Here is a 24,418-nt window from a genome sequence, read left to right as displayed (position 1 = left end):
CTGTAGACCAGGCTGGTCTCGAACTCACAGAGATCCGCCTGCCTCTGCCTCCCGAGTGCTGGGATTAAAGGCGTGCGCCACCATCGCCCGGCTCAAGGTATTTTTCAATACAGTGGAAGTCAAGCTTCTCCTCACCCCACCATATCATTAGCGCGGTTTTCCTTGCACATTCGTCATGCTCCTTGTGCCTAGTGCTCAGTGCTCGTGGTGAGCTGCGTCAGCTGTGCAGCTGCACGTACGATTTTCCTCTTTTCATTCCCATTATTCATCGGACACTAAAAACTGAAAGGCTCACACCATGAGGACACCTCGCTTTGCTGCTGTGCCTCCTGCCTTGCCTTTGCTCTGTCGCTGCTCACTGCAGTCAGCTGAATTGTGTGTCAGGAAACTGAAGGGTAGATTTCAGCTTAAAACAGTTGCTTGAGCTTTTTAATCAGCATGCACAGTATTAGGACACATTATGGCATTTTCTTCTTTTATTTTTGTCTATTTTTTTTGTTTTGCTTTGTTTTTCGAGACAGTATTTATCTGTGTAGCCCTGGATGTCCTGGAACTCTCTCTGTAGACCAGGCTGGCCTTGAACTCAAAAGATCCGTCTGCCTCTGCCTCTGCCTCCTGAGTGATGGGATTAAAGGCATGCACCACTACTGCCCAACTACATTGTGGCATTTTCATATAAACTCTTTCTTTGTTGATCCCTTTCCCTCACCTCCTTTCCTTCTGGTCTCCTTCTTTCTACATTCCACTTTCATGCCATGTAACATTTTGTTGCCTTTTTCTTTCTTTCTTTTTCCCTACTCATGCTCCTGTTTGTAATTCCATGATCTGTACCCACCCTCGTACATGCACACATATGGAAATTAAAGTCTAGTTTCTGCATAGGAAAGAAAACATGTGCAATTTGTCTTCCTAAGCCTAGGCAACATAACAGTGAAAAGCAGAGAAGAGAGTCATTCAATATGGGTGTTGGCAAGAGGAACAAAGAGCTCTAGTAGCCTCCAGTCCATCCTTGAGAATCCTGCATGAGGGTTAGGTTTAGAGGGCAGAAAGGCATGCATAGTTAAGCAGTCCTGGTCAAGGTGTGGTCCTGTCCATCATCATTGTGGCTCAGCTTTGACAAATCACAAAATTGAGTGAAATCTCTTCCTGGGAGACAAGCCCCCTCTTACTGACATGGAGTATGATGTTAGCCTTTGCTTCTTTTAGCATGAGAGCCCCAGGACATGGTTAACTTTTTAAGAACCATTGTTTCAATAATCTGATAGCCAAAAAGAGCACAGTCTTTTCAAGGATCTTTTTTCCTGCCTGTGTGCCTACATGTATTTCATGGCACTCAAAATAAGAGGTATTTTTAAAAATGTTTGCAGACACATGACAGTGTGTAACCACAGTAACTATAAATAGTTACTCCTGTTTGCTCACCTTTGAGCAGAAAATAGGACAAAGCAGGTTCTTGAAGACCTGCCCCTCTTGATGCCACTTAACTCTTAACTCACTATTCCTACAAGTTAGTCATTAATAAATTCTGGTGTAGTTTTCCACTTTGACTCAGTAGTATTATTATTGAATGCTGATCATTCATTCTTGTATTAGAGATAAGCTGGCTTTGTGCTCCTCAATTATGCATTTTGCTTAGCATATTAATTCAGTACCTACTGAATCAGTGTTACCTAAAAACTAAACTGATATTGCATATATAAAGCAAACTCACTTGCAGGGGCACTTGAACCATTTGCCACATGGTGACAGCTCCACTGAGAATAAGTCATAGCATTTATATTAATAAAGTGATATCATAGCAAGCTTCAAACCTAGGGGTTACCCTCTGCCTCTAATAGTCTGCTAGCATACTTTCTAATGTTACCTTCTGCTCATTCTGTAGGACACGGGAGTTACCAACAGAGATCTAATTAGTCGAAGAATCAAAGAATATAACAGTCTGATGAGGTGAGAATCCCACCATACCTATGGTTAATTTAGATGTCAAATATGCAGTTGTTAAGAAATGTTCATTCCTTTCCGCAGCAAAACAGAACAGTTGCCAAAAACACCTCGCCAGAGTCTTAGCATCAGGCAGACTTTGCTTGGTGCTAAATCAGAGCCAAAAACTCAAAGCCCACATTCTCCAAAGGAGGAGTCAGAGCGGAAGCTTCTCAGCAGAGGTAACTAAGTGTAACCAGCTTACGCTGGGTTGTGAGTGTGTGTTCTCTCTTCACAGTGCTGTTTTTACCAGCAGACCCAGGGTTAGCTAGCTCGAAACTCATGGTAAACACGGAACAAGCTTATTGGACTTTTTCCTTTAAGGTGAGGCCCAACGCATCCTTCCCTGTAATCAAGAGAAAGGGAAGGAGAGCAGAGTCACATCTTTACCGATGTGAATGGCCAGGCGTCACTGTCAGACAAAGGCCGGTTCTGGTTCTTTCTGAGAGGGTAAAGAGTGTGTCTGACAGTCATGTGGCGGGGTGGAGGCATGACAGCGTCGAAGGAGAATTCTGTGCTAAGCGTAGACTGTTGTAAGACTGCAGTCAAGGCAGGCGGATCTCTGTGAGTTCGAGACCAGCCTGGTCTACAGAGCTAGTTCCAGGACAGGCTCCAAAGCCACAGAGAAACCCTGTCTCGAAAAACCAAAAAAAAAAAAAAAAAGACTGCAGTCAATGCAAGCATCAGTGAAGTAGCCTTTTTAAAGTGATTCTAACAGTCTTGTTTCCATTTTTTATAATGTCAATTTATTTTCAATAACAATCAAAAGATGATACCAGTCCACCCAAAGACAAAGGCACTTGGAGAAGAGGCATTCCAAGCATTGTGAGGAAGACATTTGAGAAAAAGCCAGCTGCCACAGGGACCTTCGGAGTTAGACTGGATGACTGCCCGCCTGCCCACACCAACCGGGTAGGAGACCCCAACCATTCGACCAGTCAGTGACCATCATAGCAGGGCCTGAGTTTACAGCTCTTTGGATAAAGGGGGTGCATGCTCATCTGGTCAGTGCTTTTCTCCCTTAGTATAACTGTGGGTTGAACAGTTTTTATCTTTAAGCTTTTTATCTTAACTCTGAACTAGAGTAGTAATTTAATCAGAAATGGTCAGTAGGAATTCATTTTCAAACTTTTGTACTGTGTTAAATAAAATGCTGGTTTCTTGTTTTGCAGTATATTCCATTGATTGTTGACATATGTTGCAAATTAGTTGAAGAAAGAGGTCTTGAATATACAGGTATTTACAGAGTTCCTGGGAACAACGCAGCCATTTCAAGCATGCAGGAAGAACTCAACAAGGGGATGACTGACATTGATATACAAGATGATGTAAGCTCACTTCTGTTTGAATAACTGATCCATTTTTTCTTCTATAATATTGACCACAAAAATGCTTTGTTTCTGTTTTGTATATCCAGAAATGGCGAGATCTGAATGTGATAAGCAGTTTACTAAAATCCTTCTTCCGAAAGCTGCCTGAGCCTCTCTTCACGAATGGTGAGTTAGTTCCCTCAGACCATGCCAGAGGAGAAGGCTCACTGTCTGGGGAAACCAGGGCATAATAAATCTAACCAGGAAAACAATATGAGGGGTGAAGAAATGGCATTTATCTCAGGTATAAATTTAATGAAAAGCATAATTGAGAACTGACTTTGTTCATTTATAGTCTTGATAAATTTTGGTAAAAAATCATTTGCAAAAAGTTGATCCACTTCAGTAAAATGAGAATAAGATCTATATTCACCTATGTTTGTCATCAAGCTAAGTATGTCATTGTTTCAGTTCGATTTCTTTGGTTATAAGGTTTACTTTCACGACCCCATGCTAGATACTGGTGTGAGGTGGGGATAATGGACAGGTTGAATGAATGCTAGACAGTAGCTTTGAAGAACATTGAGAGAACTCTTCTCTGTTTCCTGGAAAGGCTTGGAGATCATTAAAAACCGTATCTAGGGGGCTGGAGAGATGGCTCAGCGGTTAAGAGTATTGCCTGCTCTTCCAAAGGTCCTGAGTTCAATTCCCAGCAACCACATGGTGGCTCACAACCATCTGTAATGAGGTCTGGTGCCTTCCTCTGGCCTTCAGGCATACACACAGAATATTGTATGTATAATAAGTAAATAAATAAATAAATATAAAAAAACCGTATCTAGCATGTAAATTTCAGAGATTTATATTTTAAAGATAGACAAAATCTTACACATTTAAAATTGTGGTTTAAAATTAAACCCTGAGTAAAGGGGACTGCAGTTGACCTAAGCAGGTTAATTTGTTCTCTTGTTCCTACCACTACCAGATAAATACGCTGACTTCATTGAGGCCAATCGTAAGGAAGACCCTCTAGATCGGCTGAGAACGTTAAAAAGACTAGTAGGTATTTCTTTTTATTTGGGGAGGTGCAATTCAAATACAGCATTTAAATCCATTCTGAAAATAATATGTTCCAGATCCATGACCTGCCTGAACATCATTACGAAACACTCAAGTTTCTTTCGGCTCATCTGAAGACAGTGGCAGAAAATTCGGAAAAAAATAAGGTACGCAAGGTACAGCCTGTGGAAATACACTCTCAGCAACCTCAGTTAGAGGGTTGGCCTTCATTGCTCTGTGCTGAGAACTCAGAGGAAGCCTAAGAGGCATCAGACTGGACTGGCTGGGTCCTTCTGAAGATCGCACAGAAGCAAAGGCCCCACAAACAGCCGCTGTCACTCTTGTGAAGGGCACTTATTTGGAAATGTGTCACTTGACATCCATCCAGCAAGAAAAATGGGAGAGTCAGAATTTTATTGTTTTTAGCTTTCAGTCACTACCTTAAATAGGTGGCATATGTGCATGGTAACCCAGCCAAAGGGCAGCAGATGATCCATGCTGAAAAAAAGTGTTTTCTTTAGTTTCCTGTTACACAGTGTGAGATTTTTCTTCCTTTAACACCACATCAGCACACACCCACAGTTAGCTAAGTATTCTCAGATATTCAGTTCATGTTCAGGTTTTCTCGAGCAGTTTTTTTTTTTATTTTAATGTCTTTCCAGTTATTTGTTTAAATAGCTAGGTAAGATCCACATTGTATTTCACTGATCCATTTTAGTCTTTATTTTTCATCTTTTTGCTTAATCAATGAGTGATTGTTACCCAAGTCCATTATATCAGGAGGTTGCAAATGATTCTTCTTCTAGCTTGGGTCATAATTTGCAGTTTTGTGATGATCCTGTGATGGAGGAAAAAAAATGAATTCTAGCTGGAGTATTTTCTAGTTGATTATCCCTGACGGATGGCGTGGTCCAAAGTTCAGTAGCCTTCCTATGTACCAGTGTCAGACATACTGAGGAAGAAATCAGGGAGCAGTTCCACTCACCGTAGCCTCAGAACTGAATCAGTTAGCGGGTGTCTATGCTGCACAATTTCTTTTTGCTGTTGTTGGTTGTTGTGTTTGTTAGGTTTGTTAGGGTTTCTATGCAGTATAACTGTCCTGGAATTTGCTAGGTAAACTCAGGCTAGCCTCAGACTTAGAAATCCTATCTCTGCCTCCTGAGTGCTGGAATTAAAAGCGTGAGCCTCCACACCTGGCTCAGGTTTGTTTTTTGTTTTGTTTTGTTTTGTTTTTCGAGAAGGATCTCAGGTAGCTCAGGCTGCCCTTGAACTCAGCTTTGGAGCCTAAGTGTCCGCATCCTCTTGCATCCTCCTGCCTCCACTAGAGCCATAGGCATAGGCCACCACACTGGCTTCTTAGAGTTTTTTCTGGATTAATAGTGAATTTGAAGACAATATGGTACTTTATTTTCTTGACATTTTCTTAACCTAATTTTTTGGATCTAAAGACTTAAATGAAGCCATAGGCAGGAATCTACTAAATGTTTGACATTAAGCATTTGATGTGGTAGATTTTTTGGCTTTGGGCCATTCTTGCCATACCAGCACAGGGGTTGGAACAAAATAACTGAATATTCTAAGAGGAGACACAAACATGGCCATGCCCAAATCCTTTCTAATAGTCCAGGAAAATCCTAAATCTAGTAAGAGTTTATTTTTTGTTTTTCTTCCATATGTTATGATAACACTGGTTAAAAGATGAGTGACATTTAGGCTCCTTGTCTGGTAAATTACATACACATGTTGGTGCCTCCCAAATAATCTAGTAATATGGGATCCTGATGATTAATTTTTTTCATACCCTGATGAGTTCTAAGATTGGCTAAAGTTTTAACACTTTAATCAAACCTTAAGCTCAACATAATATAGACACAACAGGACCCGTGACAGTCATGATTAAACAAATTGGGAAGAGTCTGTCAGTGACTATGCAAGCTGATAAGAATCTCAGGCTAAGAAGGCAGGGAGCCAAAGCCCAGAACTTGAGGAGATTTGGATGAGGTCAAAGTTCATCAGAAAAGATATTTCAGACTTGTTTTCCTTTGTTAAAGATTTTGATGTATGACACAAAAGAATCTGGAACCTTGCATTTATTCCCAAGTCCTTTGTCCCTTTCCTTCCAATTCCCAAGAGGAATTCCTTATTCTTTTTTTTCTATTCAAAAATTTACACTTCCTCCCTTCCTCCCATTCTCCTCTTGCTTCCCCACTCACCCTCCTCTCTCCCCCTCCCTCCTTAAGAGAGGGCAAGGAACCCTGCCCTGTGGGAAGTCCAAGGCCCTCCCCCCTCCATCCAGGCTTAGGAAGCTTTGCATCCAAATAGACTAGGGTCGCAAAAAGCAGCCAGTACATGCAGTAGAAACAAGTCCCAGTGCCTTTATCAATGGCTTCTCAGTCAGCCCCCATTGTCAGCCACATTCAGATTCTTTAATTTCACTTTTTTCTTTTTTGCCCCCAACCAATCCAGATATCTTTGTTAACTAAAACCAGTTGGTTTGATTTCATACTAATCAAAGATTCCTTGGAAAAACACAAATAATCAATTATCATCATCCATTATCATTTTAGGATTTGCTCAGAAAAACCCTAAGTAGGAAGAATTTGTTTTTCTTTATCCATTCTTTGTGGTTTTTATCAAAAAGAACTTTCCAGAAATAAATTTCAGCAACTCAGTGCCAGACCTGCAGTAGAGGTTTAATCTAATTTTTCACTTTCCTTTTCTTCAGATGGAACCAAGAAACCTAGCCATCGTTTTTGGCCCAACTCTAGTGAGAACATCAGAAGACAACATGACCCACATGGTGACACACATGCCTGACCAGTACAAAATCGTAGAGACCCTCATCCAGCATGTAAGTAGGCACTGCCTCTCTTCCTGAAAGGCCACTTCCATCGCAGCTGACGGCTGGTAGGACAAAGGCTGCACCTACTTTCCCCTCTGACACTTCCCTATTCCCATTCTGTTCCCCGAGGTAGAAATACACTTAGAGGGTTATTTAATTATTCTCACTTTTTTATTTTAAATTTTAGCATGACTGGTTTTTCACAGAAGAGGGCGCTGAAGAACCTCTCGTAAGTATTGTCGGTGCGCATGCTCTGCTCTTTTCATGTGGGACACAGGCTCCTTCTTGATGCCATGACAGTCTTGATCTTCTGCCTTGTGTGCTCTTGTCAGCCTTGTGCCTAGGAAGCAGGTCTGTAGTGCCCAGTCGCTGATCTGATGAGCGTGTAACTGGTGCCTACTTCACCATTAGTGGCATCTAACCAATGCAAAGTTAAGCCCCTGCTCCACATAGCAATGCGTATCTTCTAAGTGTTGTTTGGAGAGATGGTGAAGAGGTCTTTGTTTGTTAACCACAGACGACAGTGCAGGAGGAGAGCACAGTAGACTCCCAGCCAGTACCCAACATAGATCACTTACTCACCAACATCGGAAGGACAGGCGTGCTCCCCGGAGATGTACCAGGTAACTCTTGTGTGGGCAGTACTGACCTCTAGGTTATTTGACATTCCTGTAACATGAAACAGCAACTCAGCCATGAGTAGCAATCCACTATGAGTTCTTTTCTTTCCTTTCCTCTATTTCCTTTCTACTAATAAAACTGCGATCTGCCTTTTCTGATTGACCTCACTTACCTTCCAGTGACTATAATGCCATTGACAGTGCATGGAGTAGTGATGTTCGTCAGAATGGGAAGATGAGAGCAATGAGCATGCAAACCACTGTTTTGTTTTGTTTTGTTTTTTTTAATTCACAGTTTCCATGTAATAGTCATCACAAGGTAAAACAGATATATGCTGCTGGATATGTGGTTGCTGTGACGGCAGAAAGTATGGTTAGACTGAATGCATAGTTCTTGGTTGGGGCCAGTTCTGTGAGAGCAGCATGCCCCTCGCAATCCAGTGTCATCTGTCACTAGAGATGTCACAGTCTAAGTCACTCTACTGACCTTGATTTTCTTCTTTCTCCTACTGCCACCCTAATGCTTGGTTAAGTATTAGTGTTTAATAGGCTCTTGATGGAAACGTCTCCTGCCAAACTGTTGCACTAATCTGGCATGCTATTTCACACAATGTTCTCCCTTTGTCTCTAGTTCTTGTTTTGGCTCTAAAGGGCTTTTTCAGCACTTACTGACACAGGCAAATCTATACTGATGTTGCACAGGCGAAGTGGGAGGAGTCTATCACACGGTAATGTCACTAGTGGATTCTGTGATGTCCCTGATGGACAGCTGGAACTGTAGGAAGAAGGAGGATTGCTGTCCGCACTGTAGCTGCCTTGTCTGCAGAAACCCCCGGTTCTTGTAAATGCAAACACAGCTGATCTGTGGTGTAAAGTCTCTCTTAAGAATATTGTAAACAGATCACTGCTACTCTCTTAAAAGTTTTTCTGCTGTCTCTTGTTATTTCTGAAGCGGACCCTGAGGAGAAATAGCATGGTATGGTCCACCGGTTCTTAAAGTCATAAAGCATTTAGCCATGTGTTGAAAGGGGCGTGGCATGGGCCCAGCTCATTAATTTTGAAAATAATTTTCCCAATATTTTAAAGATAAAATTCTAAAATTGATATTTATTCTTCATCATGCTGGCCCCTTCCTACCCTCTTTATAATTGTATATTCTGAGTTTTTGCCAGACAGCGAAATTATGGTCTCCATTTTTCCATTTCCATAATAGCATTTGTTAATAGATACTTACAAACCTGGTAGCAATTTAACCAAACTAACCAAAAGGATCCCTGACTGCACGGATGTGAAACTGGGGGTGAGCACAAAAATAAGCATCATTTAACAAAACCAAAAGTGACCTGGGAGCAAGGCCACCCTAATGCCTCTGTCGTGTCCATTCACATCTGGGGTGTGTTTATACAAATTCCAATCTGACAGTCTGACAAAAATCAACATGTACCAGTGTGAGTGTTTCTATTTGTAGCTAGGGCAGCCGGCAGTCTGGAAAGTCCTGCATTGTGTATCAGTTTCAGATGCAAGATGTGGGACATGATTTTAAATGGTGTTCAAGCTTCCTCATTGCTAGATTCACTATTTAGAAAGATAGACACTAGTATTCCGTTTCTGTTTAGCACAGGGCTCCTTGCCATTCCTCTCATTGAGCTGGTTCTGCCTACAATTCACAGCATCCTTTCATGGCGGTGGCTTTCTGTGGTGCAGCTTGCATCTTTGTGAGCTCTGACTATCCACTGTATTCTATTGTTTTGAGTTTTGCTTTCACATTTTGTCCTGTGCCTGTCCTCTTCATAAGTTTTGCATTGTTTGTTGAAAATGGTGAGGCTTGGCTCCCACTAACTGCATTTTATTTACTTCCCACAGATTCAGCTACTAGTGACTCAACAAAATCTAAGGTGAGTTGTGTATACAGTTTGAAAACAAACACTTCATCGTGTTTTTGTATGAGAGCTTTTATCATTAACATACAGTTTGTACTGGAGCCAGAGTAGTGAAGTCCAGTGTGAGAAGAAGTTAATTTGGAACAGAAGAAGGCTGGAGAATACAAGATCTTGAGCTGGAAGATTGCAGTTGTGGGAACAGTTTAGCATGATGCAGACAGCAATGGCTTGATTACATTGTTAAAAATGTACTAACATGAAGTTAGGTGGGGGTGGCTCACGCCTTTAATCCCAGCACTCGGGAGGCAGAGGCAGGTGGATTTCTGTGAGTTCGAGGCCAGCCTGGTCTACAGAGCTAGTTCCAGGACAGGCTCCAAAGATGTAATGAAAACACAGAGAATGGGATAAAGAATCTGCATAAGCCAGGATGATGGTGCAGGTCCGAGACAGGAAGATAACCTGGTCTAACCTGGCATTGCTATTACAGTGAGATTCTGTCTCAAAACACACACACACACACACACACACACATATAAAAAGATCCTTCTAGCACAAATTGGACTCAATGGGTCATTTAAAAAGAAAAAAAAAGGACAGTTATGAAGTGGATCTGTGAGTCTGCGAGGAATGAGGGATCAAAGTACCTGTAGAAAGGATTTCCGTGCATGGAAAGGTGCTGGAGTAATAGTTTTCAAGTGTGTGCTTGCATGCTGTAGTGCACGCGTACAGGTCAGGGGACAGTGACCTGAATCGCTTCTCTCAGCTGGGTGAGTCCAAGGGATTGGATGCAGGTTGGCAGGTGATTTTACCCACCAAGTGACTTCTCACCTTTCTGTTGCTGTGACAGATACCGTGACCTAAAGCAACTAAGGGGAAGAAAGACTTTATCTCGCCCTCTGCTTTCAGGTTGTTGAGGGAAGTCAGGGCAGGAACATGAAGCAAAAACCACAGAGGCATACTGCTTGCTGGCTCACTCAAGGGCTTGTGCTTTTAGCTAGCTTTTTTACCCAGCCAGGACCACGTGCCTAGAGATGGTGTTGCCCACGGTGTCAGAGCCATTGCAACTCAGTTAGCAGTCAGAACAGTTCCCACACACGCTTGCCCATAGTACAGTCTGACCTACGCAACCCCTCAACTGAGACTGCCTTTTCAGGAGACTCCACAGTTGCCCAAGTTCACAGTTAAAGCTGATTAGCACATCCACTGGGGCTTTTGTTTGTTTAAACATATATTTACAATCCTTTTTCCTTAAATTCATTGCTTGCTCTGTGTGTGTGTGTGTGTGTGTGTGTGTGTGTGTGTGTGTGTGTGTGTGTGTATCACTCGGGCCATGGACACACAGACTTACTTAGCTAATTATAATATGGATGACACCACCCTAAATAGTGCAGCCCTATCTCCCACAAACCAGAACATTCTCCTACATAATCAGTCTGGTCATCATTGGCAGGGCACTAACACAAGCATAATACATTATTGTATAATGTATTTTTTATGCAACTTTTCCAGATTACCTGAATATTCTTTTAACCCCTGCTCAGGAATAATCAGAAATCATCGCTTACATTCGATTGTCTTGTCATGTCCCTGGTCTCCCTAGAGCTAGAATACGTCCCAAACCTCTTTTGCTGGATTTCTATTTGGAACAGGGTCTCACAGTGTAGTCCGAACCAGCCTGGACACATACTCCAGCCTCAGCTTCCCACGTGTTTCACTATACCAGCTTCAGGCGATAAACTTTGAAATCAGAAAGACATGCTTGAAATCCCTACCCCCTCACTAGACATACACCCCTTTCCCTGTATGTTCATGTTACATTGTTTTGTACTAAGCCTATAACATATTTGAATTTTCACTGTTTCCAAATTGTAAAAATCAGACTTTTTCCCCAACACACAGAATTAGAGAATTTAAAGGTGATATAATCCAGGTGCTTCTTCTGTGACTGGTAAAATCGAGGTGTGAAAATGAATTCATCCTTTGTGTCCTGCAGAGCAAGCTGGAGACAGGAGGCCAGTTCCTCCCTCAGCTCAGGTTCAGGCATGGTCCAGTGTTAAAGAGAACATGGAGGAAACAGGAGCAGCCCATAGGAAGGCACTGTGGCTGAGAAGTCCTTTACCGTGTAGAAAAGCACAAGCCTGCTGATCTGTGATTTGTGTTTTTCATAGAACATCTTTCAGAAGACATCAGGATAGCAGGCTAGCTTGTTTAAGATTTCGTTTTGTTTTGTTTTGGTACTAGGCATGTATTTTCTGATCCATTACTCTACATGCCTTCTGCTAGGCTCTCTTTGCTGAAGATTGTGTTCTAAAAGGAAGGGCTAATTTACCTACCCACCAACCACTTACTTGGCAGGCAGACATTCCAAACAAACTATTTAAATAGCTGTCATCAAGAACTTCGTCACGTAGCACGTGACTCTTACATTAGCAGTGCACTGCAGTGTTTTGGGGTAAGAATTTACAACTTTTTGAGTAACTTTATGTACTTTGAATTTTTTACTTTGCTATTACATGAGATGAATGAAGCCTTTAATAACTTGATTTACCCAAGACAAATCCCTGAAGATCCAGTCTTGGGGAGCTAATGGGAACCAGACTCCCCTTAGCTGAATGAATACCTCAGGTACAGTACCTGTACCATAAACTGTCCACAGTCATGCAAACCTAATCATGTCTGAATAGTAAGTGTCAGAATGCTGTTTACCTGTTTCCCTTTTGGGTATTTGAGACAGGATGCCACTGTGTAGTTGGGGCAACCTTGGGACTTGTCCTCTTTCTGGCAGCCTCCTGAGTGGTGTGATTACAGATGTGCACCATCACACCTGGCAGAATATCTCTTAACTTCTCTACTTGTAGACCAGATAAAGGAAGTAGGACTATTTGAGTGTTATGGGTGGGAAAGACCAATGAGGAAATTAATAGGAATTGGGAACCCTCAATTTCCCTAAGCATGAACTAATTCCCTGAAAGAGAAATGTATCTGTTATGATGTGACAAGAAATGGGACTGGTTATTAAATAAAAAAAAAAACTAACATTGACACAAGTTTAAACGTGAGTATTAAAAAATAAGCAGACGATGTTGTGGATCATCTGGGCTTTGGTAGACTTTAACTCTAAGCCAGCCCTGCCAAGACTCTGGACAGTGTTCATGACCTCATTTTTCTGCTTGCTTCCTAGGGCTCTTGGGGATCAGGGAAGGATCAGTATAGCAGGGAACTGCTTGTGTCCTCCATCTTCGCAGCTGCTAGTCGTAAGAGGAAAAAGCCCAAAGAGAAAGCCCAACCCAGCAGCTCTGAAGATGAGTTGGACAGTGTGTTTTTTAAGAAGGAGAATGTGGAACAGAGTCACAATGAGATTAAAGAAGAGTCCAGAAAAGAAAATGAGGTATCAGGCAGAAAGCAGAGGGCTGTCATTGCCAAAGACAGTAATGCCAAGAAAGACACTGGTGTATCGAAGGAGGAGAAGAAAATGCCATCCGAAGAGCCCTCCCCACCACACAGCTCCAAACGCAACAGGTCACCAACTCTCAGCAGTCGCCTGGCCGTGCTGAAGGAGAGCCCCAAACCTCTTCTGACACAGAAGCCCCCCTGCGAAGAAACAGGGTCTGACTCGGGCACTCTGCTTAGCACGTCTTCCCAGGCTTCACTGGCGAGGTCCTCCACCAAAAAATCAACCAGTCCAGAAACCAAGCACAGTGAGTTTTTGGCCAATGCTGGCACCATCACCTCAGATTATTCTACTACATCATCAGCTACCTACTTGACCAGCCTGGACTCCAGCCGCCTGAGCCCCGAGGTGCAGTCAGTGGCAGAGAGCAAGGGGGATGAGGCCGATGACGAGAGGAGCGAGCTGGTGAGTGAAGGGCGGCCCATGGAGACAGACAGCGAGAGCGACTTCCCTGTGTTCCCCACCGCGCTGACTTCCGACAGGCTGTTCCGAGGGAAGCTACAGGAGGTTGCCAGGGTGAGCCGCAGGAACTCAGAAGGCAGCGAAGCCAGCTGCACTGAGGGAAGCCTTACACCAAGTTTAGACAGCCGTAGGCAGCAGTTCAGTTCCCACAGGCTGATTGAATGTGACACGCTATCTAGAAAGAAGTCTGCTCGCTTCAAGTCAGATAGTGGGAGCCCTGGAGACACTAGGACCGAGAAAGAAACTCCTGCCCTGGCCAAAGTGTTTGACGTCATGAAGAAGGGCAAGTCGACAGGAAGCCTCTTGACACCCAGCAGAAGTGAATCCGAAAAGCAGGAGGCCACTTGGAAAACAAAAATAGCAGATCGCTTAAAACTGAGACCCAGGGCACCAGCTGATGACATGTTCGGAGTTGGGAATCAAAAACCTACTGCCGAGACAGCCAAAAGGAAAAACATCAAACGCAGACACACACTCGGAGGCCACAGAGATGCTACTGAAATCAGCATCCTGAGTTTCTGGAAAGCGCAGGAGCAGAATGCAGACAAAGAGTCCGAGCTTTCAGCTGTGAATCGGTTAAAACCCAAGTGCTCGGCCCAGGACCTCTCCATCTCAGACTGGCTCGCCAGGGAGCGCATCCGCACCAGCGCCTCAGACCTGAGCCGAGGCGAAGGCCCCGAGTCACAGGCCGAGAGCGCCAGCATGCCGGGCACACCCGCCAACACCCAAGTACCCCTCTCTCAGCAGTCCGAAGCCAGGGGCGCTGCTAGCACCTTGACATCAGCTGGCGGGCCCCCTCTTTCCACACCACCACAGTCACCTGACCAAATAAACGGAGAAAGCTTCCAGAACATGAGCCAAAATGCTAGTTCTGCAGCCAACACCCACCCTCACAAACTGTCTGAAAGTCCCAGTACTAAGGTGGAGCCTCCTCCCTGTCTTTAAGCTGGGTATGTCCACTCTAGAAAGAAAAAGCTACTGTTACACAGTTCGGTAACTCTGTAAATATTTTTCTTGTACCAGAATTGTTATTATGCAGCCTTGGTTTGGGCTGGATTCACCATTTTGCACTGTGAAATAGCTTTACAGTGCATTACTACAGCCAGAAGAACACACACATACATGTAAAGGTATATCAGATAGTTGTATACAAATAAGCAGGGTGTTTGTTACAACTTACTACATAGTAGATTCCCCAAATTACCGAAGAAAAATCGCTGGCTCATGCCACAGAATTGTCCTTTTTGTTCCTCACTAACAAAAGTGCCTATGATAAAAGTACATTTGATTTTTAGGGTGCCATATTGTTGAAATTAGATAACTTACATTGAATAAATGAATGCGTTTTACCAGTAACAAATTTCATTACCTTTACCGGTTTTAACACAGGTGGATACAGAACCTCCATTCTTTAGTCATTCCATGTGGATCTGAGTTTTATATCAAACTTTTAATACATGTCTGAGTTTTGTGTGACTTGAATTTTTAATCTTTCTGTAAAATACGTAATAACTTAAATGAACATATTCTATGTGTATCTTTTCTTCAGATACCAGATTTGATATAAATGTTGTAACATAGATGTGTAGATAGTGGATCCTGGATGGAACTGGCTTCTTCCTGAGAAGAATATAATTCTGCATGAGGACTTAAATCCAAACCTGTGTCATGCCTGTGTGCATACCCAATTAAACACTGGAAATAAAAATTGTTTTGGTGAAGTTTTCCCTGTTGGGAGCTGTCTCTATTTTAACTGTTGCCCATTTGTATACTGTTTAACCCATTTTATATTATCTAGCCCTATCTTTTAAAAGTTAGCCTCTGTGTTTGCACAGTCCTTCCTCCTCTCCTCTCTTGCCATGGCTGGGAATGACTGCTTAGGAACGCTTATGGCGGCCTCACTTCTGTGGGTCAGTGGTCCTTAGGAACTGGAGCTGCAGCACTGGGCGCTGCTCGCCTTTCCTGGAGAAGCATTGAGTAAAGAACTGTACTTCCCAGACATGTAGCGAGTTAGACTGGAACTTCTGAGTCACCTGTATGAGCAGTGACAGGCATGTAGCGAGTTAGACTGTGAACTTCTGAGTTACCTGTATGAGCAGTGACAGACATGTAGCGAGTTAGACTGGAACTTCTGAGTTCGCTCCTATATGAACAGTGACAGAAACACTTCCCAGTGTAGCATATTATAAATAATGCCGCCATAAAATCTAAATATGTGAAGATTTGATGAGCACGGAAGTCACTGGAGCCACAGATTCTCAAAAAACTTTTTATAAAAACATTTTTATAAAAAGTTTTCTAATTGTTCCATTTCACAAAACGAAATTATGTATATGTATGTATTTGTGTATATATAAAATGTGTCACAGGCTACATTCCCTTGTTATCAGAAAGGAAAGGAATTTGTAATAATGCACACTCAGCTTGCAGTTACTTCGACACAGCTACATTATAGAAATTGACATCAGTCATCAGGCACTGTTGCTGTAGCTGTGGGCACAGAAGGCGCAGTGAAGGCTATGCCGTGTGTGGCTGCGCCAGCAGTAATGTGATTTTCTTTCTTATTTTAGACATGGTCTCACTGTGCAGCCCTTACTGCCCTAGAACTTGCTGTGTAAACCAGACTGGCCGGGAACACAGATCTACCTGCCTCTGCCTTCCAAGTGCGGAGACTATAGGTATTTGCCACCATGCCAGCTGGATGTGATTTTTCTTAAACAGATATGCTGTCAGTAAAGGTCTGGAAAAATACACTTTTTGTGTAGTTTACACAACAAAAGTAAAAGTATATTATTGAAACTGTCAAAAACATCTTTTAGGCATTTTGAAAGGCTGGTTCAAGGCTCAAATGATTGTATTTCAATCTGTCCTTGAATTAATTATGTTTTTGGATTTAGTTGGTTGTGTATTTTTTAAAATCCCTAATATTGTTGATTTTTTTCCCCAGGATTTTGTTCTTTCATTTTCTAATATATGCATTTTAGGCCTTTGGACTCTTATTTTTGTTATTAACTTAAAAATATTGGCGAGAAAGATGGGGAAGTGGGTAGGATGTCTGCCCAAGCCCCACAACCTGAGTTCTTTCCCTGAAACCTACATGGTGGAAGGAAGGGAATGAGCCCACATGTGTGTGCACTTGTACACACAGCATAGTGTAATAAGGTCAGCAGAGGACACTTGGAGAAGTGTGGATGCAGAGAACAACTCAGACCATCATGCTTGATAGCAGCAAGCACCTTTACTTGCTGAGCTGTTTTGCTGGCCCATGACACATTTTCAATGGATTTTGATGTAAGTTATACGTGTTTGAAGAACACATGATGGGACTGATGGTTTTTGTCCTGGGTGCCAAGTCCAGGGCTGAAAATGCAGTTTTCCCACTGGTCTGCGGTGTCATCTTCTGCCTTCTGTCACTCCCCAATACATGTGCAGGACTGTCTGGGGCTCAGTATCTTCTCTATCGCTCTGCTTGAGTCCCTGCTCATAATACATACTTTATAAATCTTGATGGGGAAGTTTTTCTTCCCATTGCTTCTAAGCCAGTCCACTGCAGCTGCTATAGACTTGCATGTGAGTTTTCTACTTTAATACATTATATTTAACTTGTTCCCTTTTATTGGAGGAATAGTTTTTGTTCTTTAATTTCTCAAGTTGGATGATTAAGTTCATTATATTTTTAGTCTTTTCAAATCCCAATAAAGTTTATAATTTCCTTATGTTTATAAGCTATGTCAACTAAGTTTTAATTCCAAGTGTCTTTATAGTTTCATGATTTTTTGACAGATGGTTGTAGAACTGCCTTTAAATGTCCAAAGACGTGACATTTTTATAGTGTATCATTTTGAGAAATTTTTCTGAATTCATTATGGTAGAATACATAGTCTGCATGGTCCTAGTTCTTAACATTTGGTTGGAGTTAGTGTACAGTCAGTTATAACAATGTTCTGTCTTCATTCACAGCAGGCATGCCACTCGGAGCAAGCCTGCTGTTGTGCTGGTTACCGTCTCCAGTTCTTTCTTTTCAGGAGGAGGCGATGAAGTCCTTTGTGATAGCATGAGCTGTTGACATTGGGTGCAGCCATGCCAAGGATGCTAATGTGTCACATCCTCATGGGGGTAGCAAAGCCTTCCCCAAGTCTGAGTGTGAATGTTAACTGTCGGGAAAATGTCTACTTAGCCCCGCTCCCCAGTTGTTTACATCCTGAAGACCGCATCCCTACAGAGACTAATCCTACTGAGATTAGCTAAACCTGCCTCTGTTCAGCTTTGTATAACCCGCCTCCTTATTCAGCTGTATATAACCCTGCCTCCTTGTTCAACTGCACATAATAGTGGCCTCTATTATATCGGTTCCTGGAGCCATGCAGGACATGGCACTTTTCTTCTTGCTGAGGTTTTTTTATTTATTTTTATAGGTTTCAAATTGCTGTGGACTTTCTAGCTAAGGATAGTTGGGATTGCATGAGTAAACGCTAATCTTTTTCTTCTGGGTTAAAGTCTATTTTGTACTTGTTCTTGTATTTGTTTAGTGAAATTAGCCTTGTTCTGGTTTGTATATTTTCCGGTCTGAGCCTATTTCTCCATTCTTTAATCCTTATCCTTTCTCTACAGCTTTCTCTAATAGCTTTTTCTGTTATCCTTATAAATATAAAAACCTTTATGTTATGTTACTTTTTTTAAGTAGTCAGATAAAGCATCTTTCAACCTCAATAATCAGTCTTTATCTGTCGTACTTTCTCATTGTTCAATCATCTATCCACTTTCTGTTGGTTTTTATTATGTTTTCCTCACCTTTTATTTTTACTTGGATTGAGATTTTCTCTTTCCATCCTTCTCCTATTTCTATCCTTTTAGTAAATCTAGAAAATTCAGTATTTGCTCAATGGTTGTGTACTGCTCTTGCAGAGGACCTGGGTTTGGTTCTCAGCACTCAGTTCTGTAACTTCAGTTCTGGGGGGTGAAGAGGGCTCTGATGCCCTCCTGTGGTCTCTTTGAGCACTTACACTCACATGTACATACACACACTTTAATAAATTTTAAAAAGAAAAAATGTAATATGCATACTATAAGAAATTTCTTTAATAGTTGATGTAGAGACTGCTTGTTCATTTCCCAGATGCCCAGAAACTATTACAGCATTGTTTGGCATATTCCTAGCTAGCTCTTAAATCTTAAATGAACTCATTTCTGTTAATCTGTGTATTACCACAAGGCTATGACCTACCAGTAAGGTTCTGGCGTTCCAGAGTCTTTCTCCTTTGGCAGCTACATGGTGTCTCCTTGACTCCACCTACTCTCTCTTTATATCTCTGTTCAGATTTCCCACCTGGGTTTACTCTGCTAAGCTACTGGCTGAAACAGCTTTATTCATTATCAAATAAAAGCAACAAATATTCAGAAGGACATCGCACATCTCCCCTTTCTGTCTAATTAAAAAGGAAGGTTTAATTTTAACATAGTAAATTACATATAACAAAACTGGTATCAAGCAAGAATTACACTTAAATATTTAGTTTACTTGTATCTGGAAAGTTTCATATCTAATCTTTTATCATAACTAAGGAAAGCTATAACTATATCTGTTTTCAACTCCACCAAAGACTCCAGAAGGATATAATATTATCTAAGTAAACAGGAAGTGCATTGTAAACAACTTCTAAAACTCTAGAATTGACAGAGTCATCTCACTGCCTGGACAGTCACCCAAAGTTCTTCTGTAACATTGGTTCATCCATCTTCAGCCTACAGGCCCATAGTATCTGGCAGACTTTTCAATGAAGCAGGAAATTTGAAAGGCTGTTTTGCCTCTATTGGCAATTTGTCAGTCACTTTCTTCTGTGTCCTGCAGAATGTCTAACAGACTCTTCCATGAAGCAGGAACCCTGAGGGGCTGTCTCACCTTATTTAGGCAAGTTTAGCAGTCATTTTTCTGTGGGTCCTAAATGTCCATTTCATACAGCCAACCATCAAGCAGTCCAGACAAGAGCAGTTTCTTGCCTAAATGGCTAGCCTTCTCAATTGAAAGCAAATTCCATAATGTGTTTCTACGATTCCCATCAACCTCTCTGAAGTAATTGGTGCTACCAGAAGCAGACATGTCTCACTGTTGATAAAAGTTTTAAGTTCTTAAAACATTTTAAATGCCATATTCTGTAGGTCTTTTTTTTTAAGATTTGAAGAATAGCTATCCATCTGAAATATATCTCTATACATCTAGAAAACCTAACATGACTACAAATTTGACTATTTTAGATGATTATTAATCCATAATTTTTAATTATGCATTAAATTTTTAAATGATCTGTATAAACATACCTTTAACAAGAGTAGAAATATACATGTAATAAAATTGACATTAAATTTGTATCAACAAACCAAAATCTATATCAATGCAAAGCATTTATCTCTATATCACATACCCCCTTTTTAAGAAAGAGATTGACTGTGATTTAACTATTTATACCTAACCTCTTTTCAGTGAAAACAAATAATTATAATAAACAATCATTTGGGGAATTTGGGCATAATTTTCTCCAAACTGCTTCTGCTGTTTGTTAGGCCAAGTATTTTTAGGGTTCATGGAGACCTTATGGGGGGAGGTCTTGTTCCATCAAACCACATTTGCCTGGAATCTTCTGTGGAAACAAAAGCAGAACCTCTTTTTCAAACTAACATATTCTTAGACTCAAATTTTGAAGTCAAGATACCATTAAAATATATATGTTAGTTTAACTTAGCAGCCCCAAAAATCAAATGTCTCTCTGCAGTCAAAAAATTCAAAGAAATACAATAATTAATCAAGACTGTATTTTCATTAAGTGGCTTTTTTCTCTTTTTAATATTTTATTATCTTTACTCCTTTAGTCTATGATTTTCTGTACTCTTTCATAAGCCCATGTACATTTATTCAACACTGTGACCCATTTAGAGGTCTATTTTTTTTTTAATGAATCTGCCTTTATTGTATATCTGTAATCATATTTTGACCAGGAGTGTCTTTTTTTATTGCTAAGTAGATGTGGCTAGAACCAACTCCACCAACTACTACATGGCAGAGACATGTTTACCAGTTCTGTGAGCCATGCTCATCACCCCAGCTCCAGGAATGCAGCAGGTCTATTTTGCCATTAAGCAATTTTTAGCATTGCTCACAGACCCCATGTAAGTGCTCTATAACAGAACCATCATAAACCAGGAAGCCAGCTCTTAAAGTAGCTGGGCAATTTTTGCTGCTAATGCATAGTCAGGAAGCCTTCTCTTAAAGGAATTGCCCCTCTGCTTGCCTCTAGTAAACAGCCCACCTGAGAAAATGCTGCTGCCAAGAAACCATGTTTAACTCTGTTCTTTTGTGTCTAGCATTCCTTTCCAAGCTCTCTCTGGTTTTATGTGGATGTAGTTGGCCCACATTGGTCCTGTTAGTAAGCAGACTATTCATTCCAGACTCAAATAATCACACAGAAACTATTAATTACAACACTGGCCAATGACTCAGGCATATTCCTAGCTAGCTCTTACATCTAAACTCATTTCTGTGTATCACTACAAGGCTGTGGACTACTGGTAATATTTTGGCATTCTAGAGTCTCTTTTGGCAGCTATATGATGTCTCCTTGACTCCACCTACTATCTATCTACCTATCTATCTATCTATCTATCTATCTATCTATCTAATGTTCAGATTTCCCATCTAGCTTTACTCTGCTAAGCCATTGACCGAAACAGCTTTATTCATTATCCAATAAAAGCAACACATGAAAAAGGATATATACATCAAGTTGAGAGCTTTGCTCTCAAGCAATACAGAGACTGTTCCTCTCCAACATCTTCCAGAAATTTGGTTTTTGTTTTCTACTCCATGATGTGGACAATGTTCCGTTTTGATACAGTTAGGCTGATACTTAGATTTACTTAACTGGCATGTCACTGAGCATTGCTTCCTGTAATCTAGATTAACATTTTAAGAACATTTTCATGGAACCTGAACTGTATCTTTTAGAAATTTCTTTAGTGAAAATCATTCATCATAAATATCCACTGTTTCTATTTATCTTTTTGTGAAATTATTTTGCTTTTTGTTCTTGAAAGTACTGTGTTGCTGGTGGTGCAATAATAGGCTGAAGCAGTATTTCCTCTTCATCTGGAGATGTTGTTGTTTCCTGGTGCTGCTGCACAGACTCAGCAGTAAGTTACTGCCTTTTAAAATCCTCCCTTTGCCAGTGTTCTGAGGCTTTGGCACAATGTGTGTAGGGTTCCATCTCATTATCCTCCTGAGATTTCTGTGGCTTATCAGTTCCATGCTGTTTTTGTCACCTTCCTTCCGTACACTCTGTCACCTCCTTCAGGAACACTGTAGAAATGTGCTGAACTTACTCCCTCTTCTGCCACATCCTTTCCCTTCCCTTCTTATTCACCTCTCCTTCTGCCACTCTGCCAGATTTCCTCTTTTGCTGTTTCACTTTTAGCTCTGTCTAATCTGCAGTTAAATCTGTTCAGCAAGTTTTAAATGTCACTTATTTTGTCTTTCTCTAAAAATAACAGCATTTTCAAAATGACCTTGTCAGCTTTGAAATACCACTTGTCACATTTACAACCATCTGTAAAATGAAATCATTTTATTTTAGTATGAATCCCAGAAGCAGACTACCTGCCTGCAAATCTGAACATTGCCATTTACAGAAGAGGTGGGTTTCCACCCTTGGATTCTGAGGGCAGTAATAATTCCTCTCAGAGTTCATATGTGTTGTTATTATTGACATAATTCAGCTGTAGTGCGTCTGGTTGTTTAATCTGACTTTTGCTGAGGGAGACCATTTTTCCTGAAGCACATACCCAGTTTCCACTTTTACTGTAATCAACATTTGTCATACAATATTGAGTTCAATGTACCCAAATGATGCTTGTCCTTTCCTATGTTTGAAGATACCCAGAGGCTACTTCTCAAGACCAACAGGAAAGAGGGTTTATGCAGGCATTTTAATGAACATTTTATCTTGTCACAGTAGCCCAGAATCATACAGGATTCCCAGGAAAGATTTTTTTTAAGGAACTATACATTAAGAACCAAAGAGTTTATCAATGACTGCTGCTGGGAAGCCAGGCAACTTCAACAATGCCTTTTTTGCAGTTACAAGAAACTATAACCTTTGCTATAAATATCTGTATATTTAGACTAAATACTGTTTCCTCCTCCAAAATTCAGCTTCTCTTTGGTCTCAAGAAGCCAGAGAGAGCACCTTAATTTATAAATTGTTCATTAGCTGTTCATTTTGGCCAAGATGTTTTGAAGCCTGCACTAAAATTTTCTTTAAGATATGTTGACATATTTACAACATTCTAAATTCACTATGCTCATAAACTCTTAGGAGAACTATGTCATCGTTTCCTCTCCATTTTCCGTAAGCAATCTACTCTGAAGACCTAATGTAGCCCCAAAAGACTCTTTAGCTGCAGAATGAGGAAAGCCATGGCTTTGCTTACAGACCCCAGCGTCCTTCAGGGTTGATTATTTACTGGCAGACATTTCCCAGCCCCACTTTGGGGAAGTATCACTTAAAGGGACTTGTCCCTAGTCAAAGCAAAGATGAAGAAAGTAATCTTCATGCTGGTGGATTTCATGAAATGAGTGGAGGTGTTTAGTAGTGGGAGGGGGGAAGGAAAAAACAAAAACCAGACTTTTCTTGTAAGCCAACCTCAGTGTAGTATGACTTTGTTGTTTTGAGTCAGGATCTCACATAACCCAGGTTGGCCTCCAACTCACTCAGTAGCTGAGGATACTCAGCTGTCCTAGAACTTGGTCTGTAGACCAGGCTAGCCTCAAACTCATAGAGATCTGTCCGCCTCTGCTTTCTGAGTACTGGGATTAAGTGTGTGCCACCACCACCCAGCTTCTAGTATAGTTTTTAAACATTGGGAACTAGTAATCTTTCCATCCCTCTAGCACACTTTAGTAGACACTGCAAACAAAACCTCTTCGGTTACAAAGTTTAGTCTTTCCTTCCCTGGGCTCCCTGTCCAGCTGAGGGGGCAGCAGGCTGGGGACCACTCCAGGCCAGCCTTAGTAGGTCCCACCCCGATGTCTTCCCCCCCATAATGTTTTGCAGTCATGCCTCCAGCTGCAGCTGATTGCTTTTCCAACCCAGCCCCTGTGTCATTATTTTCCATCTCGTGTGGTCTCAGCAGACTGCTCGCCTGTGGCCGTAAGACAGTGTTCAGAGTGAATAGAAAGACGTCACATTCAAGTCAGCCCAAACTGTTCTGAAGTCCCCACCCCTTAGAGAGCATGTATGTGCCTGCTTCCCATTCACTCAGCCCCTCCAGCCTGTGCCTGGCTGTCACTGTTGCAATGATTGATCCCCAGAGCACTATCCTAACCCTTGGCTCGACTAAAATCTCTTCCAATGGAGGGGGCCTACGACTTTTGGCCTCTCAGCCCCACACCGCGTCTTTAAGGATAGATATGGGAGAAGTCCTATATTCTAAGAGGAGCTATAGGAAGGGCCAACCTGTGCTTCAGCAGCAGGTTCTCTCACTTTGGAAGAATCTTATTTCTAAAAAGTATAGCATTGAAAATCTTCAGGTGACTAGATTTTATTCAGATGACTAATACCTAGTCAATGTGACAAACTTTAATGCATGCCTCAGCCTCCGTACAACTAGCTGTGGCCACAGACCGGGCTCTTGCTTGCTATTTACAGGAGGGGACCTTCCCACCAGTTCCTGGAAACGCACCTTCCCCTTGGTATGGACTGACCACAGTCCAAGACTCTTGAACTTGAAGCTACCTCAAAATGAAAGTCTTGCATAGTGGACCCCAA

General features: G+C 41.5%; 1 protein-coding gene across 1 annotated transcript in view; it reads left to right on the top strand.

The window, feature by feature from the left end:
- Arhgap21 (Rho GTPase activating protein 21) overlaps nucleotides 1-15,330 on the top strand; it is a 126,187-nt gene extending 110,857 nt beyond the window's left edge. The window contains exons 16-27 of the mRNA XM_005354739.3: nucleotides 1,883-1,947; nucleotides 2,026-2,162; nucleotides 2,750-2,892; nucleotides 3,153-3,308; nucleotides 3,398-3,476; nucleotides 4,276-4,349; nucleotides 4,427-4,516; nucleotides 7,075-7,200; nucleotides 7,379-7,420; nucleotides 7,709-7,814; nucleotides 9,675-9,706; nucleotides 12,873-15,330. Coding sequence (XP_005354796.1) covers nucleotides 1,883-1,947; nucleotides 2,026-2,162; nucleotides 2,750-2,892; nucleotides 3,153-3,308; nucleotides 3,398-3,476; nucleotides 4,276-4,349; nucleotides 4,427-4,516; nucleotides 7,075-7,200; nucleotides 7,379-7,420; nucleotides 7,709-7,814; nucleotides 9,675-9,706; nucleotides 12,873-14,549 — 2,727 coding nt within the window. The 3' untranslated portion in view covers nucleotides 14,550-15,330. The remainder of the gene's footprint in view (nucleotides 1-1,882; nucleotides 1,948-2,025; nucleotides 2,163-2,749; nucleotides 2,893-3,152; nucleotides 3,309-3,397; nucleotides 3,477-4,275; nucleotides 4,350-4,426; nucleotides 4,517-7,074; nucleotides 7,201-7,378; nucleotides 7,421-7,708; nucleotides 7,815-9,674; nucleotides 9,707-12,872) is intronic.
- Nucleotides 15,331-24,418: the final 9,088 nt, after the last annotated feature.

The sequence above is a fragment of the Microtus ochrogaster genome, chromosome 16 (assembly GCF_000317375.1).
Source record: "Microtus ochrogaster isolate Prairie Vole_2 chromosome 16, MicOch1.0, whole genome shotgun sequence".
NCBI lineage: Eukaryota > Metazoa > Chordata > Mammalia > Rodentia > Cricetidae > Microtus > Microtus ochrogaster.
Note: the sequence above shows the minus strand (reverse complement) of the source record. Positions and strands in the feature narration are given on the sequence as shown.